The sequence below is a fragment of the Aquila chrysaetos genome, chromosome 7 (genome assembly GCF_900496995.4).
Source record: "Aquila chrysaetos chrysaetos chromosome 7, bAquChr1.4, whole genome shotgun sequence".
Classification (NCBI taxonomy): domain Eukaryota; kingdom Metazoa; phylum Chordata; class Aves; order Accipitriformes; family Accipitridae; genus Aquila; species Aquila chrysaetos.
In genome coordinates, this window is record NC_044010.1 from 38118149 (window position 1) to 38136890 (window position 18742).

Here is an 18742-nt window from a genome sequence, read left to right on the forward strand (position 1 = left end):
AGTTGCTTACAAAATAATATTATAGTAACCAAGTAAATATTACATAATTTACAGAAGAAGTATGCCGAGAATACTAAGGTGGTCTTTTTTTGTCCTGTGGAACACATTTCTATTTGGCTTTGGCTTTAAAAGTCAACTTCATTTGTAGCATTGAAGCCCTATAATATTACTTGATCTTCTGAAGAGACCTGAACAGATCTGGTTTTGCAGTCATGCAGTGTCCATGATTTGCAGCCCTTGTAAATTAAAATTCTGGTTTAAACAGAACACTTTCTTCAAAAGAATTTTAGAATTCAAATTTTGTTCAGGCCGCACTGTGTCGTTCATGTCCATCCTGTCCCATGTTCCCCACCCTCCCCAGCCTGGTGATAAGTGTCATCAATCAACTACTCACAGTAGTAGAAATATAGGCAAAGAAAGAATGATGAGATAGTGTATGTATCTTGTGCAGTGATGGTTTATAAACTCCTCTAGATTTACCAGAGTTGAGTAACTATGTAGAATTACTATACTGCATAGGACAATTGCAGAGGGCAAGGAACATGCTATTCCTTGCACTGTACAAATACAGAGCCAAGACAGTTCTTGCTTCAGTGTACATGTAATAGGATGACAAGATGCTAGATAAAAGATCATGAAAAAATATAATGCAATTACTGTGAGAATCAATCAGAAATTATTGTACAAATATCTTAATTGTATGCTGAAATGTTTAAGAAAAAAATGCAGTTACCACCGTACTTTTATGAAAATTACATGTTTGTAGGGATCTCTCTCTTGAAGATTAAGAAACCTCACCCTTTTTAAAAAAAAAAAAAAAAAAACCACAAAACCAAAAAACATTAGCTAGTAACGGTAATTTGTTTAATGTGTTTATACCCAGTTTCACCAATACTGAATGAAGTAAAAACACATAAAAATTAAACCAAGTTTATATCTAGCAGAGGTGAAGTGTTACGTTTACTTTGCTCAATAGGATTTTTATGAGTAGCTTCTGTAAAACCAGAATACTGTACAGAATTAGTAAAAATCCACAAGTTTGACAAAGATTTGGCATTAAAAGTCATGTGATCCATCAGAGAAGTTACTGGTAGTCGTATTAAAACCAAGTTCTTTAAACCAGCTTACATGAGCAATATTGCTTGGTATGTTCAGGATAATAAATCCTTATTTTATGGAGCTTAACATCTAGTGTCTGATTTGTTCACCTTTCTGGCCTCTCATGCCAGACGTTTAAGTTGTTCTTCGTATAACTGCCTCTTTACTCGTCTTTGGGTCAAACAACCCCCACCTTCAGCCCCCTTTTTTTTGAACAATGTTACAGTTTGAAATTTTGGTTTGTGCCTAAATACATAAACTTGTTTGGTTTTAAGCTGAGAATATAGTTGTATCTATGGGACATTGCTGTTACTTTGCTAATGAGATAGCATCAGCAATTATCAAGATTATTTTAATCACGTGAAAAGAGAAGGCCTGTGCCAGGGAGGAAGCGTGCAGCTGAAATGCCTGGCTTTGGAAATCTGTAAGTAGACCGGTGACTGAGCCCAAGTAAAGATCAGAGCTTGTGTGTCAAGTCTTCACGAGAGCTAATTTTTCTATTCTGTTCTTTACGCTCAGTTCTGTGAGTTTTTATTTTCCTTCTTGAACTACTTTGTGTAGCTGCAGTCACCAAATTTGTCAGAGTTTGAAGGAGATCTTAGGTAACTGAAAATACCCATATGTCATCTCTCCTTCATTAATTTCTAATTTCTAAAAGCATTGCTTAGTTTTCCTCAGGTGTTCAACCTTGACATTCATTAAAATGTTGAAAATATAATAAGGAGCTTAGGAGGCTTGAATATTTTAATTTTGCTGTTTAATAAAACTAAGTGTATCTTCTGTAATTATAACTGAATTAATGGCAGTTGTATTATTCACCTCATTTTTAAGCTACATATGTTGCTAAATTCTCAAATATTTTCTTGGAAAAAATACTTACATAAATGTAATTAAAATGCTGATCTCTTTGAAACCTGTTAAAACAGAGAAGTACATAAAATCTGTAATGGTTTATGGAGCTTTTTCAAATGGACACAATTTACTTTTTGCAAAATTCATCTATTATTTACATACACAAGTTGGTAATATTAATGTCTATATACAAGATTCCTTATGCAGGTTGACACCACTTGGTGAAAATCTCCTTAAAGAGTTAGTGTTCTAGTTTAGTCCAACAGAAGATGTCTGAGAACTTCCTGTTTTGTTTTCTTGGATAAACAAGAGTAAAATACTTCTGAAGAGTAACTTCTCATTTTCACAAACAGAAGTAAGACTTCTCATTTTTAACAGGAAGACAGAGGCAGGATTAGTAGCTCTACAGTATAGCATTTGGTAGTCTTAAATTGATGTCCTGGAGTGACAAAGAGAAGCTAGTACCCATTCATTTAAACAATCAAATCAGAGACTTCTTCTTCAAAGAACTTGTGTGGGGAGTGGTAGTAGATAATCGCTCTTGTGTATATTGTCCAAGTTTTATTTCTGAAGTGCTTTCCAGAGTTAGGCCTGAATCTCCATGAATTCTTCTGCAAATAAGTTGGAATACAGTCTTACGGACACTTCTGGACATTAGGAAATACATAACTGGGTCTAAGCAGCTGTTAAAAGATGAAAATATAAGCATCACCTCATTGCATTTGTGAATTACTTCCTTCCAATAACAAGATGGATTTTGTAACTGTGATGTAATGTAGACAAACCGGAACACATGGTAAGGAACAAAACAGATGGTGAAAATAATGAGTACAATGAAGGAATTCCTTGCTGTCTGGGTGTATTTTCCTGCGTTGGGAAAATTTGCTCTTTTCCTTGAAATTTTTAGAAGGTTCTTGGCAATTTTAACATACGAAAGTATCAAAAGGAAAAAAACTATCCAAAAAATGATTACAATAATATAATTTAAAATTGCTTCTGTCTTTGCATTCTGTTTATTTCGGTAATGAAAGCACATGGTAGAATTGCTGTCCTCACTCTTAAAGAAAGATGGTGCAACTACTGTTATAAATCCTGTTAGTGCAAGTGCCCACACCACACAACAAATATGTATACTTCGTGTAGTAGTTAACATTTTAGGATGCTTCACAGACTTATTTATTTTTACGTAACGATCTAGGCTAATTAGTCCCAACAGTACTATGCTAATATACATGTTCATATAAAATAGAGTTCCTACAATCTTGCATAAAATCAGTCCAAACATCCAGGTGTTTTTGGTAACATGATAGAGTATTCGGAAGGGAAGACAGAAGATCAGCAGAAGGTCTGCAACTGCTACATTTAGCAGGTAAACTTGGATAGAATTCCTTTTCTGATGAATGCACAGGAAAGCAAACAGGGCTATAATATTTCCAACCAATCCAACAACAAAAATAATGGAGTAAAAAACTATCAAAGCAAGTGACAGTGAGTTCTCATCTAAGGGACAACTGGCATTATTTTGAATTTCCGAGGCATTTATGGCTAGGTTAGTTTGGTTACTCCAGAAGTCTTCCTTGTATGGAATAATGGTCAGTAAATCAGCTGAAGCTGCAGCCATCATTTGTGAGGATTTTTTGTTCTGTAGGGATGCAAAGAGAAATTTTAAGAATTAAATTGCCATTGGATCATTTTCACATGTTTGCTTGCTTTATTGCATACAGTCTTATGTGATGTAAATATAAAAGGCAATAACTAAAAAAAGTAAATGCACCAAAGTATCACTGTAGCTGAGTAGAAGCAGGACTTTCAGCTGGATATCATGATACTATGTAAGTCTAGAATAATCGGTTCCCCGTTTTTCTTCATGTGAAGTAGGCAAGAACAGATGGTACAGAGTACTCACACAGATAACTATTTTTGTAATTACATCTTTATTACTATCTTGTGTTTTAAAAATCAATCATTATGTTTTGCTGCAAACTTTAGAAATTTAAATTTTTTGTTTTATCTATAAGTACAAATGATTTTTTTAAGTTCAGATGTTAAGATTAGTCTTTCTAACACAGGAAAATTTTTAATTAACATGCAAGAACAGGTAAGCATAGCTAAGTGAAGTATTCTCAGTGTTGATAAAAAGTACATAGGAATATGTGAGAACAATTCTAAACTCATCAGTATTAATTTTAAGTAAGTCCCCAGGATCTCTCGCATGCAAGTCACTAGTTTTCAATTAGAAAAGCAATTGTCAATTAATATTTATTTGGCTATGTAATCTGTTATAAGTAACACTGTGAGTCAGTACTATTACAGTAGCTTGTTTATAATCATTTATATCTTCATGCAAATTTAAGTATTTTTTCCTTTTCTTGACTGTTCACAAACCAATATTATGCAAATAAAATAATATTAGCTGGAAACCACATTAATGCAGTAACAGATTGTTTTCACATCTTCATTGTTTTCATTGTTTTCATTTCAAAATTTTAATTTCACTAAGCTTATTTTTGACCAGGAAGCTACAATCAGGAAGATAAAAGACAGCTTTGACCAAAGAGGGAGGACCAAGAAAGTGTGTGGTTAGGAGAGCAGAATCACAATGAGCTGTTTAGAGAGACGGTTAAGACTGATTAGTAATGATATTATTACTAATTTTTGTCCTCAATTTTAACAGGGCAAGGTTTTTTCCCCATATCTCATAAAAACTTCAGAAATGGTTTTTGGTACTCTGAACTTAGTTGTCCAACAACAGTAACAAGAAAAAAAACAACAACAAAACACTGTCATATACATAACTTTAAAATAGTTTTTCATTTGCATGCTAGGTCTTAAAAATGAAAATTTACATTTAAATGTGTGATATAGCTACAGCAGTGAAAATGGCAGCACTTTAGGTAAAATTCTTAGTAAGACCTAATGTACATACAGAATCTGAATTATGAGAGGACTGTCTAAAATATTTTAACATCCTATGTTGGCTGAGCTTACAGTTGCATTAAGTTTGTGCAATATCTTAGCAGTTTCAAAAATATTTCTGTTTTCATATTTGCTATTCATATTGTCAGGACAAGAAGTAATTTTAAAAGTTTGATTAAAAACCATGATGCTTTCAAATACATCTTGAAACCTATCTACTACTAGAATTTCTTGTTTATGTTGCTTTTCTATAAAAATGCTTGACATCATGACTTGCCTAAGTAGTGACAAGTTTTAGGTCAATGAGAGAGAAAAATCAGTTACACTGCAGATACATTAGAAACATAACTTTTCGTTATCCTAAGTTTTGTTGTCTGTAAGCAAGCAGGCATGCTTATACGTAAGTATATTTAAGAAAGGGTTTGAAGGTCAGTAGTACCTCTGCAGTTAAGAGAAATTTTAATAGAAATTTGTTTTACTATAGCTTAAGTATAAAAGAAGCCACTTACCATTTATATATTAAGAACTTCTCCTGATTGTCAAAACCACTGGTGAAGACAGGGAGGAGTAACATGCAAGTCCTCTTATTAGAAAGCTAAAGTACCAGCTTCTCTATGAAAGTGATGAGAATCAGCTGACACAGTACAATTAGCAACAAGGGGAAGTTTAACTAGTGTTGCAACTGTTTTTTTTAAAAGATATTTTAAACTAGCAAAACTCAGTTTATTGAAAAGATCAATTTTGCTGTTAATTTGGGCTTTGCTGGGAGAGGTTCTACAATAAAATTTTCTCTGAGTTTCACTCTGAATGGGAGATTTGGATTTTTTTTCTCAGAAACTTTATTTCTGGTGGGCAGTGTCAGTGGCTTCCTTTTTGGATGACAATTTTGTTGGGTACAGCCTGTCTTCTTTTTAATAATGTCATGGAAATAGTATCACTTTTTCAAATGTAGGGTAAATATAAATCAACACCACAGTGAAATGGTACATTTTGCTTATGTTGGTGTAGTTCTCCCATCTACCTTCCTCCTTGCCTGGGGTTAGAAAATTGAGGTTGATCTTTTTCACTCAGAATGATAGCAATGAGAGAACGTGAAAGTGCCCAAAGTGTGCAGCTTAACAATTTCAAAAAGGCAGAAGTGAAATACAATATGCAGAGATAATACCACCTAGTAATACTATTTTAAATAGGATGTAAGGGATTGAAAATTACATTTATAAACTGCAAATTTAAAAATGGATTCTAGAAGTCCTGGTATAAGGTAGCCTAAATTTCATGATCATCTCAAGAACATTGTCTTGGCTTAGTATTCTCCTTAGCATTTGAAATGAGACTTCCCATGTTAACTTTCTTAATATATCATCTGTTTAGGAATTGGGCTTTTATGGGATTCTGCAGATTTCAGTTAGAATTGTAAACAGGCTATGCATTCTTACTTGAAGGTGCTTGTTCTCATACAATCGAAACTTTTTAAAAGAAAACATAGGTGGTTACAGATGATGACTTTACAGGGAGTCAGATTGAGCTTGTTGTAGCCCCTTTGCACTATTTTGAGTTCCTAGTTTTGTAATTTAAGTGGTAATGTATTTTCAAGAAGCAGTATAGAAATCTGACATTCTTCCTGTTAAATAATATGGTTGACTGCAAAGGGAGGCATTGAGTAAATGCAGGAAGTTGTTCTATATTAAATGCGGTAGTTTGGCTATGTGTATTAAATACTAAATTGTGTTCCAATAGATTTTGTCTGTATGTTGCTTCCTCCTACACCAGTCACTATACATCCAAATTGTTGTATAATATTATTCCATTTTTATACGTTATACCTCACTCTTATTAGTGGAAACACTGTGGAAAATCAAAGGTATAGATGACTGTGCCTGGAATTCAGTTTAGAAACCTAAACAATTTCCCCCTTTACTGTAATATTTATTAGAAACATCACAGGGATGTTCCTTTTCTTTCCTGCAGTTGGAAAGTGATCAGTGATTTCTGTGATTAAGGCTCAAAATAGTGTTTTATGTTCCCTGTGTGAAGGATAGGATCCCACAAAATGTATCATAGGCAGGATATTTCTGCTGGAGAATTGAAACAGTGTAAGGCTTAAGGGTGAAAGGTAAAAAGAAAAAATAATACCAGGTAAGAAATTATAGGTGTTAATTTTTTATCTCCATTTTATTACGATTTCACTTTGTATTCCTTGCAAGTTCTGAAAAGTCCTGGAAGGATTTTGCTGTGCCTAGGACAATTGAAAGGGAAGCCAGTGAAGAAAGAGTCGTCCATGCCAGAAACAAATATATCTGAAATTAAGAAATTCTTTCAAAAAAAACCCAAATTCTAGCTTCTGTTTGCAAATTTATGAAAATAAATTCTAAAATGCAAACTGTATTTCTCAAATAATATAATAATTTGTCTGGGGTTTTGTCTTTTCAGCCACACTGTGTACTGCTTGCCTCAAAAGAGAATTCAGCCCCAGTAAAGCTTGGTGGCTTCGGGGTAGCAATTCAGTTAGGAGAGTCTGGGCTAGTTGCTGGAGGTAAGAAATTTTCCTTTGAAGTTATATAATATTATGCATGTTGTACTGCAGAGTTCTGTTCTTCCGACACAGCCTGGCCTGCAAAACAAGAGCTCAAAAATAATCTTTCACTAAAGACTTTGTTAACATTATAAATGCACACAGTTAAGCTAAATTTCTAGTAGAATTGTTGTGCGTACATATACTGAGTATTAAATCCATCTAAATGTTACTCAAAAGGAGCTTACACTGGTTTGATCAAAATAACATTGAAAAAAAGCAAAGAATTTTCCACTTTAATACAATCTTTGGCATAATTCTTCCATGCTTGACAAAGCAAATGAAATAAAAATGCTATCAGGATTGAAATGTATGTCAAAGCAATTGAGTAAGGACTTACTACAGCATCGTCAATGCTCCCCTATGTTTCCTAGGCAATTTCTGTCAGAATGCTATGCTGTTTAATAGCAAAATCTTACTAGTTTTCACATGTGACTCTTTTCTGTGTTTTAATATTTCATTGTAATTATTGCATAAGACATCAATACTTTGATATGTATGTATATTTTTTGACTAAGTGTGTTTTGTTTTCTGTGGATTTTATTTCTTCTAGCTGCCTTCCATATTGTTCCAGACAATAGGGTTATGCTTTAATCAGCCTGCACAGATGAAGACCCAATCAATTTTCTGATGCTTTCATTGCCAGAGTAGACCACAACAAAAGATTTTGTTAGTTTTAATATTTTTTTGTTCAAAACGAGTAACTTCCTCTCAGTACCATGCTGCTTCAAAAACTCTGATTTCCTTATCTAATTCCTTAAAGGTCTGCATCAATTTGGCTTTTATATGCTCTTTAAAATAAAAAGCAAATCCAATATAAACATACCAACAGCTTCCATTCCCTTCCAGATATCACTAATACCCTGGAAATATCTAAGTATCTTATTAACGTAGAGAGCTAGATACATCTTTTCAAAGAAAATACTCATTCAGTTAAGCTACTGTTGTTTCCTTAATAGAAAGATCACTTCTTTCTTTACTTTTCTTGTGTTTCTCAAATTTTCTGTACCTCAGCCACTGCTTTTTTTGTGATAGTTTCTACACTTTTGTTTATGATTCTCTCATTTTTCTTCTTTATATTCTCACTGAGCAACTTTATCCATTTCTTCTGTTTCAGCTACTCTTCTGGAGGTAGTCAGATACAGTGTACTTTCTTTCAGACTACTAGCTGTCTCGCAAGAAACCTCAAGTTCAACTTGGAAAGAAAATCCTGCGTTTTTCCCCAAATTTGTCATGTCCTTCCCTTCCTTTTACCATTCACTGTTCTGTGATCGCACTCATCGTTCACGTGCTCAACTTCCATGCAGTTATCACTGCTTGTCTGGTCTTTCCTTTTCTATGTAAAAATGTTTTCATTCCTTTCTAGTTCTGTTTGCAGTACATATAGAAGCTTCTTTCTTAAGCCTCATCAGTGTAATATTTCTCTGTATCTGTATCTTTTGCCTCATCCATCTCAACTTCTTCCTTCCTTCCTTCCTTCTTTCCAGTCTGCCTTCATTTTTTTTTTCCTCTTTCTCAACCATCATTTCCAATTTGTACCCTTTTCCTTAGCACTTGTTACTTTCAGCTTCAAATTCTTCTTGCTTTCAGGGATATCCAGAGTAATTCCACTTCATTTATATACCATGGGAGGTCTCAGTTCTACTACTTGTTTCAAACTTTCTCCTTAACAGACTCCTTATCTCTTTCTTCTCATCTTCCATTTTAGTCTTTATACCACAAACTACATCTGTTATCTGGCAATTCTTTTCCCTCCCAGAGTCCTACCTGAAGGCATATTAGTAGACAGTCCCCTACAGAGCACTTGCAAGATTTTATTTCTTCAACTTTACAGTATCACCCCCTATGTGTTATATGAAAGTAACAATACTGTCTGTTTGAATTGGGCTATAAATATCTTGTAAAAAATGGTTTATCTACATGTTTGTTTAAGTTAGTTATCCATATGCCCTATGGATAATTTTGTTTTGTAGTAATAATAAATTACAGGCACTACTTATTTCTTAATTGTCTCCTAAATGAAATAGAAACTCTCCTTATAGAGAAGTTTGAGCAGTGTAATAGCTGACCTGTTCACTTTCACATACTTTTTCTGATTTTTAGTGAAAAAATTTGATTCAGTTTAACATAGTCAATCATTTCCCTTTCAGCATGGCAATTCCTGTATTTGGTGGTTAACACATAAAAAAAGAAATTCTCTATTAAATAAAAGCTATTATGGCATTAAGGTTCTCTTACTGACCTAAAACCCCTGTGCTAAGCCATTTCAGTGCTCAGTACACCTTAAAATTTTTACAATACTGAAAACACGCTGCCTTATACTTACAGAAAGTGCAATACTTATTAATCTGTCTGTATCTAGGTAATGGGTATTACCACGATACCCTAACAGCATATACTCATTACTAGTGTAAATCCCTATGTAGATGACCCTGGTGTTCAAGAAAAGAAATCTTTTCTCTTTCTTTATTTTATGTTGCTTGGTGTAGTTTATCTTTTAAACCAGAAAAGGACAGCTTTCCTTTAGAAAAAGCATGTCAACACTGAAAGTAATTCAACTGTAGTGAAGTTCAACTGATAGGACCCTTCCCTTAATCTTGCATAAAAATCCAGCCATTATACAAAAGCTCTTCAATATCTATGATGATCACTTTCTTTTGTGGTAGTATTTTTCCTCCTAAAATAGGAGTTGCTACATCTAAAACATTCAGAGGCTACCCATATTCTAAAATCTTTTTCCTGCTTTCATGCATTTGCGTTTGTGCCATTTTGCTTACCTTTTTACATTGACACACCTATGCCTGGCAAGCCCAGATTGTGTGTACCCCCAGGAGAACACAAATAGAAGGGAATTTTCTCCCTCAATGTCTTCAAAGCCTGCCTTCTGGGGTACAGCTTTTGCTTTGTTTGGGACTATGGATTTTTTTTTTAACTTAACAAAAGACAGCTTTTTTCCAGTGTGCGTAAATTGTTTTTTGGGGGAAAGGGGGGTTTTGTAATAGTTAAACTAAGTCCCAGGTATTGAAAGTAGACCAGTCCCAATCTTTTGATATAAGTCCAAAGATAGACTTGTGTTGTTTAGAAGGATTATAACTACAGTTTTCTTTCGAGCCGATAGAGCGTTATTTAGCAGAAGTGTAAGGGAGCTCATGATAGCAAGCTATGACATCATTTTAGATGTCATTAGTGAAAATGTCTATGGAATAGATTTTAGGAACATGGCTATTTTATCAGCTAACAGCCCAGCTGAGTTTATTTTTAAGAGAGTTTAATTATTATTAAGTACCAAAAAAGGACATAGCCATAACTCATTTTTTCATAGACCAGAAGGGAGAATGTAAGGAAATACTTCTTGTTCCACTGCTTTTGCCCATAAGCTGCAACGCAATGAATAATAAGCATGTGTCATCTTCTGAGTTATAAGAAATTGTTTTCATGAGCTACCAATCTCTGAAGGTGTCTTCTTGCAGTTCTTATGATCAGAAGTGGAAAATTTTGCTAAGTGTATTCGTTTGAAGCATTGAAGTAGGTACTTCAAGATGGAATTCTGGCAGTGTACACAGTAGTTACAGATCATCATAATTTATAAGTGAATTCTTTTATGGAACAGGATGTAGACAGGAAACAGTTATGTTTGCATGGTTATGATGCAGCTGGAGTAGTGGAACCCCTGAGAAGTCAGTGATTTAATAGAGCAATCTCACATTATGATTTCTGTCTTCTTCCTTGCACAATTTTTCTTTCAGAATGTGGTATGAATTGTCACAATATTTTTGTAAATAAATGTGACATCAGATTTATCAGATATCAAATATCTTGGATGCTAAGTCTTGGGATTTTTAGCTATCATATCATATAAAAGTCTGAAGGAACAAAAGCCATTGAGTCCACAAGTGCTATTTCCTTCACTTAATCTACTTATTTTCTCCTGGTTTCAACTAGTGCAAAATAAGATAACTGTATAGACCTAAGTGGTATGAGGTTCTATACTAACTGTCAAGTCTTATCTATGGATAGTTAACTGGTTTTCACTTTTTACCTTTAGCAGCAAAATGTCACAGGTGCCATGACGCTAATCCAGTCCAGTATTGATTTTATTATTAATTAGCTCCCCTAAATTGCTTCGGAATCCTGTAGTATCTTCAGGTATCCTAACACAACTGCTATCATCTTACTGGAAAACATCTTACATGTTCTTAATAGAAGTACAGCACATAAATATCAAGTGTTCTTGGTTCTTCATCAGCTAGCCTTTTAGACTTACTACAAAAACAGCAAAGGAAGGCATTACCATGTATTTCCCTGCAAATAAGACTATGGAATTTGGGGTGGGGGTGGATCTTTTAAGTTCCTTATTTTTGTTTTGTTCCCATCAATGTAAAAATGATCATAGAATCATAGAATGGTTTGGGTGGGAAGGGACCTTTAAAGGTCATCTAGTCCAACCCCCCTGCAATGAGCAGGGACATCTTCAACTAGATCAGGTTGCTCAGAGCCCCGTCCAACCTGACCTTGAATGTTTCCAGGGATGGGGCATCTAACACCTCTCTGGGCAACCTGTTCCAGTGTTTCACCAAACTGGATCTTCTTGGTGGTTTTATAAACCCCAGTTTAAAAATCATACTTTTGAAATGTTTTTTTACACTGCATAGACTTTTTTCCTTTTCATCATCAGTGTCTCAACGATATAGCGAATCTTTCTTTTGTTTTCCAAGGAGAACATTTGTAGGCTGAGATCCTACACTAGTACTATTCTTTCACTTAAATGGTAGTGTTTCTTTTCTCTGCAAAGCAAGAGCACTATTTCACGGGGGTTTTTTTTCCCCCTGAAAAATAAAAAAAATGTGAGCCTCTTCAAAGCTTTGCCTCTGATAGACTTTGTTTTGTTTAAAAGATACAACTGTGGTTTGCTGTCTCTCAGAAATTCCATTTCACATCTGGGTCGATTTGAGAGTGCTTGCAGGAGGCTAATGTGTTTAAAAGTCAATTTAGGTTTACTTCCTCCATCATAGTTTTATGGCTGAAAAGGCCGTTGAATCAATTATTATAATTTGGTTAACATGTGATCTTTGCGTTGTTCATTTTCTGGACACTAATATCCAGTTGTCCAGTTGTCTGCTGATGCATCTTTTAAAATACATTTTCTTCAGACAATCTTCTGTGCTGAAGCTGAATTGCCTTTTTTTTCTTTTCTTTTTTTTTTTTTTTCTTTTAAATCTATTCATCTTCTCTGTACACCTGCTTTAAACATCTCTATTGTCTGGAGTAATGTGGAAAGGAATTAAAAGTAGTAAAGTATTGACCTATCTGATCCGTTGTGTGTGATTCTTCGATTCCTTCCACATTATTCTGGATGTCCCACTCTTTTAGAAACTCCTTAATTTATGAACATATTTCTTATTACACTATTGTGAGAGGTCAGATGGTGATGTTTATTAGTACCTCACATTTTTTTCCTAAAAATTATTTGTTCCAGTTGTTTCCTTATACATCGTTCAGATACTACTGCTGTTGAAAGACTCTCCTTCTGATATCTTGGTCATCAATCCCCTGCCTTAGGGATGACAAAATCTGATTGGGTCTCTGTATATACTCTTCTTCTTGTGGAAAGCATAGCCCTATTGTCTGGAATAATATGGAAAGAGTCATAGAAACTAAATTATCAAAGGTAAGTCAAAATTTATCTTTAGTGCTTGTAAATGATATCAGATTGACAACACCTGAAGACTGAAGCTCTCTGTTTATCCACAGGAAAAATCAGCAAAATTAGCAATTTTATAAATATCCAGACTACCAACATGCCTCAAAACTGGCTGATAAGAAAGCTTACCTCTAGAAATAAGATGTCGAATATCTGTACCTATTCAGGCATTGAGTGCTTCCTAAGTCAGCAAACACTTTGTAGGCATTTGTTTACAATGAATTGGATGGAGGCAAGTATCACATTGAATACATACCACTGCTGAGTCTTCATATAGTGATGATTTTCAGTTAATGCTACTCTAGAACAGATAAGAAGAACCTAGAAGCACATAGACAGAAAATTTATTCTAGCCTTCCATACAATGTCTTCTCACATACAGATACAACTAAAGCATGTGTGTATGCATGCATGCATATTTATTGAAATAATGTTATTTTTTTCATGGGCAGTCATTTGAGTGTTCTTATATGCTGGAGAATAAAAGACCTCTGGAAGGCAGAAGTTATCTATTATAGAAAGAAAAAATGCCTGTGCTTACTGTTCTTTCTCACACTGGCTCCAAAAAGATGCAAAGCTTCTCCCAAAACACCAAAGAAAATTCAAAAGCTTCTAAAATATTTTAAAACAATTGAACTGTTGACAACAATTTTGAAATTTTACACTGAACATATTTAGAAGGCAAATTTTCTAGATAATGTCCAGCAAAAATTATACTTGGTCTAAAGAGCAGTGAGTATCCATGATTTTAGAAAACTTTGCTGTCTATAGATTTTGTTTATCCTGTTACTGATATTCACCTTACAGTTCTTGTAGTTGCAACATAGGCAAAATCCCTATCTATGTAAGTTCATGTGTGCACTCCGTTCATTTTGCTGAGCTAAGTGCAGCCCAGAAATGCAGGAATGCTCAGCTCAGCAGTTCTTGCTCAGGTCAGTTTTTAGAATAACCTCAAAATCATCATTTGCTCCTTAGATGAACCCAGTGAAGTGGTTAGCTGTCACGAGGATGACAGCTGCCCTAGAAATTACTTTAGCCTTTTTGAGTTTCTAATACATACATACATACCCATATATATGCAATTTTTAATCCTGTTTAACTGGACAGTTCGGTTTCAACCAATTAATTAATTAATTCTGTTTGTTCTGGGTTTGGTTTTTCATGTATATGAAATAGTGATTTCCACCATCACCACCGCCCCCCCTGTCTAAAGTATCAGGATCTTGTAATCTACACTAAAACGGTTATGAAACCAAATCATTCTGTAATTATTTCACTAATTATAATCTAGGAGTGGTAAATGGCAGGATTTTATTAAGTTAGCCTAGCCTTCTTTCTCATTTGATTTGTATTTATGGAGTTCTCATTTTAAATTTAAAAGTGAGTATTAAGGTTTAGTAGTACTGATTTTTCAGCATGCTATTAAGTAGCATCCGTTTTTCAACTAGTTTATAGCAGCAGTCTGTTGGGGTCTTAATGTTACCTATTACTGAACTAGTCTATGTTCCTTCTGCTCAACATCAAGCAGTTCATTAAAGTGGATTTTTATGGTATGCTGGTTTTGAACCAGGGCAACGAAGACAGAGTTCTTCTGCCTGTGATCTAAGTTCTTTAACTTCCAAGGGAGGAGAAAGAAAATTTGGGGTCATCAGACAGGGACAGGGTTTTTTAACCATAACTTCTGTGTCAGTTTGTCTCTAAGGGCACTCGAGTACTAAGTAAACATGCAGCCTCACATTCTGATGTGAGGTCACCAGATAAAGCAAAATAGGAATCTTGAAGTATCAAGAGGCTATAATTTGTCTATTGTCACATAGAAAGTAGGAAATAAACCTCAAGAAGCTTTTCTGTTAGGAAAAAAAGTGTCAATGAAAAATAACTATAATATGATGAAGGTCATTGATAATGAACAGAGTGCTGGCAGTGGATGGCTACTGCACAAGAAATGCTTGCATATTATGTTTTGTCTGTAATTTTGATAAGCATACTGTTGCAAGTTATGTTTGCTACTTGTTGATATTCAGTAGTTTTGTAAGTATTTTTGTATTGTCTTACCCTGTCGTCAGGAAGTGGAGGGGGAAAGGAAATCCGAAAGTGTTGTCTACCATCAAGACCCTGCTTTGCAAAATATAGAGAAGCTGATTAATGCTCAGTTTCAAGAAACTATTCTGTTCTGCATATATTTATGAGTGTGTATAAATAATGAAGGATTTTTTCTTGCTTATCAACTTCTGCAAAGTAATTTTAATTTGAAACATTATTTGCTGAAGGGGAGAAGGAAGCAAAAAAATAGGCACTTTTAATACTCTCTTGACACTGTAGATTACTTATTTTATACAGCCCATGATTAAATTGGGTAAGGTGATATTTGAAAACTAAAAATGAAAGAAACAAGCTGTATCTTTGGAGGAAGATTCATCTTATTTTTCCCATCTAATCAGTATTCTGTATGTTAATACCAGCATAACCACGTGTGGTGGGTTGACCTTGGCTACGGGCCAAACTCCTCACTCCCTCTCCTCAACAGAGCAGGGGGAGAAAATAGGATGGAAAAGCTCATGGGTCAAGGTAAATACATGCAAACTGCTTATCAGTTACCATCACGGGTAAAACAGACTTGTCTTGGGGAAAACCAGTTTAAATTTATTGCCAATTCAAATAGATTTGGGTAGTCAGAAACAAAGACAAAAATGAAAACACCACCTCCTCTCCTCCCCTTCCCAGGCTCAACTTCACTCTCTTGTTCCTGACTCCCTTAGCCCCCAACCCCGAGTGGAGCAGGGGGAATGGGAATGGGGGGCTGCGGTCAGTCTGTAACAGCCCCTCTCTACCGTGCCTTCCCCCTCACACTTTTCCCCCGCTTCTCCGTGGGTCTTCCCACGGGCTGCAGTCCTTCAGGACAAGCCTGCTCTTGCATGAGTCCTCCACAGGCCTCAGTTCCTTCAGGGAATATCCACCTGCTCCAGCATGGGGTCCTCCATGGGCTGCAGGGTGGATACCTGCTCTGGTGTGGGGTCCTCCAGGTGCTGCAGGGGCGTACCTGCTCCACCGTGCCCTCTCCGGGGGCTGCAGGAGAACCTCTGCTGGGGCACCTGGATCACCTTTTCCACTTCTTCCTGCTCTCACCTTGGGCAATGTTTTTCCCTTTCTTACACACACTTTCCCTGAGGCACCACCACCTTGGCTGCTGTGCTCAGTTGTGCCCTGCAGTGCATCCACTGGAACGGGCTGTGTCTGGCATGGGACAGCCCCAGCTTCTCCTCACAGAGACCACCCCTGCAGCCCCCCCACTGCCACCACCTTGACACCTAAACACCTACACCCAACAATGCTATTGCATTGCTTATGTAGCATGTGTAGCTGCTAAATATACTATTTTACACCATAGGAGAAAATGTAGGATGGGTAATTGTTTGCAAGTACTCCTTTTCCTCAGAACAGGATGTTCTATAGGTCGGCCTTCACTGTACTGCAAATGCCCAGCAGACAACCGCACTGGCGAAAAAAAACCCAAACCAAAACCCAAACCTTTATGTCTACTTCTCACAGCACATGGTAATTTTTTTACCATGTTCATCTCTGCAATTCTTTACTTAAAACACAAAGAAGGTCCCGAGCTGAGAGGAGTGGCACACGATTATTGGAAATACACATTAAATCAACTTAGAAAGCATTTGATACATAGGATTCTTAGTTTCATTAGCTACTTGATCCAGACTACTCTGTATCTCCCTGAAGTTTAATGCCTCTTTTAAACAGCTTGCTTTGTTCTTATGATATCTTGTCTTCTAGTGATTTCTGCTGTTTGTCTTTTGAATAATCACTTTTCTCTAGACTTCCCAGATTTCATAACAGCAATTAAAAAGCCTGGTAGGAAGGCAGAATCTTCATAGTATGCACAGTTTTCCATTTGTATTGATAAAAAAGATTTAAACGATCTTTATTACCAGAAATGTGTTTTTCAATGTGTAAGAAAGGTTATACCTGCTCCAAAGTTGCAAATGAGTACCTCTGCACCCAAATGCCAGGAAGTTTACCACTGAGATAAACAACACTTCGGTAAGCCAGGCTGCTCTGCGGTCTTGCATGATGTCGTCTGTACTAAAGATTTCCAGACTGTGGTATGCATACCACTAATGTCACATAAGCAGTCGAAGTGATACACAAATACTGTTTGATCAGGCAGGTGTTGCTGCTTATGTAATGCATAGCCTGATACAGAGATGGAAATGTTGATGTTTTTGCTGTCATCAAATGGCGTCTTAGGGGAAAAAAAGTTAGGAAACCCTGGGAGATACAGATTTGTAGGCACATTAAAAAAAAAAAAAAAAAAAAAAGGAAAAAAAAACAGAGTTCTCAGCAACTTGTGCATAGTGGATATAAATTTTTTCTGTTTTCCTTCCCTTCCCCACACCTGGCATCTAAAAGAGAGAGACTTTGCATCATCTAAGGAGATAATTCTTTACCTCATATTTGTGATCTTGAAGATTTGGCTTTGAGGTTTATCACTTAGGCTGGAAAATATATCGTAAGCCTATAAACTGTGTATAACCAACAAGAAGAATTAGTAATCTTTCCCATGTCCTTCTCTCTCTTTCTCTGTCCAGAGTAAATATCGTTCCTTTTCCCCCAGTGATAAAAGGGATGAGCTGGACCTGCAGCATCTTGCTGTTTTACTCTTTTTAGCCTGGGAAGGAACTGCCCCTTTGCTATCATGTCAGCCTAGACTGCATGGACTTTTTAAGATGCCAGCCTAGCTTAGTGGTGAGGTAACATTCCTTTGTCACAGACAGATTCCTAACATTTGTTTGGCAGAGGGATCACCTCATAAACTGGGAATGAAAAGGTTTAACACAAAGGCAGGTGAAGAAGTTTGACAATGGTGTTGTTTCTCCTTAAGAACAGTATGGTGAAAAAACTACCATCTTTCTGTCAGTTTTTTAATCCTTGTAGATGCAAAAAGGAGTGAGTGGGGACTAGTTAACAGCGCGTAGTGTCGTGGTTTAACCCCAGCCGGCAACTCAGCACCTTCCAGCCACTCCCTCACCCCCCTCACAGTGGGATGGGGGAGAGAATCAAGGGTAAAAGTGAGAAAAGTCGTGGGCTGAGATAAAGACAGTTTAATAGGTAAAGCAAAAGCTGTGCATGCAAGCAAAGCAAAACCAGGAATTCATTCCCCACTTCCCATGGGCAGGCAGGTGTTCAGCCATCTCCAGGACAGCAGGGCTCCATCACACCTAACGGTGACTTGGGAAGACAAACGCCATCACTCCGAACGTCCCCCCCTTCCTCCTCCTTTCCCCAGCTTTATATGCTGAGCGTGACGTCCTATGGTCTGGAATATTCCTTTGGTCAGTTGGGATCAGCTGTCCCAGCTGTGTCCCCTCCCAACTTCTTGTGCCCCCCCAGCCAAAACCAGCACACATGGTCAGATCGTATTCCTGCATTAGGTGGTATACATGAAGGATGGTCTTTACTGACTAAGCTACTGCCAGATAGTCTTGTAGGTGTTTGTTACCAGTGCTGTGACTTAACTAACTCGCATTCAAATGGAGTGCAGGATAGGCTAGTCTACCAAGAGTCTTTTTACAAGACAAGACTGA

General features: G+C 36.3%; 2 protein-coding genes across 24 annotated transcripts in view; one reads left to right on the plus strand and one right to left on the minus strand.

Moving 5' to 3' along the window:
* CASK (calcium/calmodulin dependent serine protein kinase) overlaps positions 1-18742 on the plus strand; it is a 243228-nt gene that overhangs the window by 139251 nt on the left and 85235 nt on the right. For 22 of the 23 annotated variants that reach the window (XM_030019535.2, XM_030019539.2, XM_030019537.2 and 19 more), the window contains exon 6: positions 7297-7399. In XM_030019535.2, coding sequence (XP_029875395.1) covers positions 7297-7399 — 103 coding nt within the window. Of the gene's footprint in view, positions 1-7296; positions 7400-12932; positions 13107-18742 lie in introns of those variants that run through there. The other variant, XM_030019559.2, reaches the window with a different exon arrangement.
* Positions 843-5473, minus strand: GPR34 (G protein-coupled receptor 34). The gene is made up of 2 exons (XM_030019560.1): positions 5376-5473; positions 843-3592 (listed from the first exon to the last, which is right to left on the minus strand). The coding sequence occupies exons 1-2, from the start codon at positions 5376-5378 to the stop codon at positions 2432-2434; spliced, it is 1164 nt and encodes a 387-aa protein (XP_029875420.1). The 5' UTR covers positions 5379-5473; the 3' UTR covers positions 843-2431.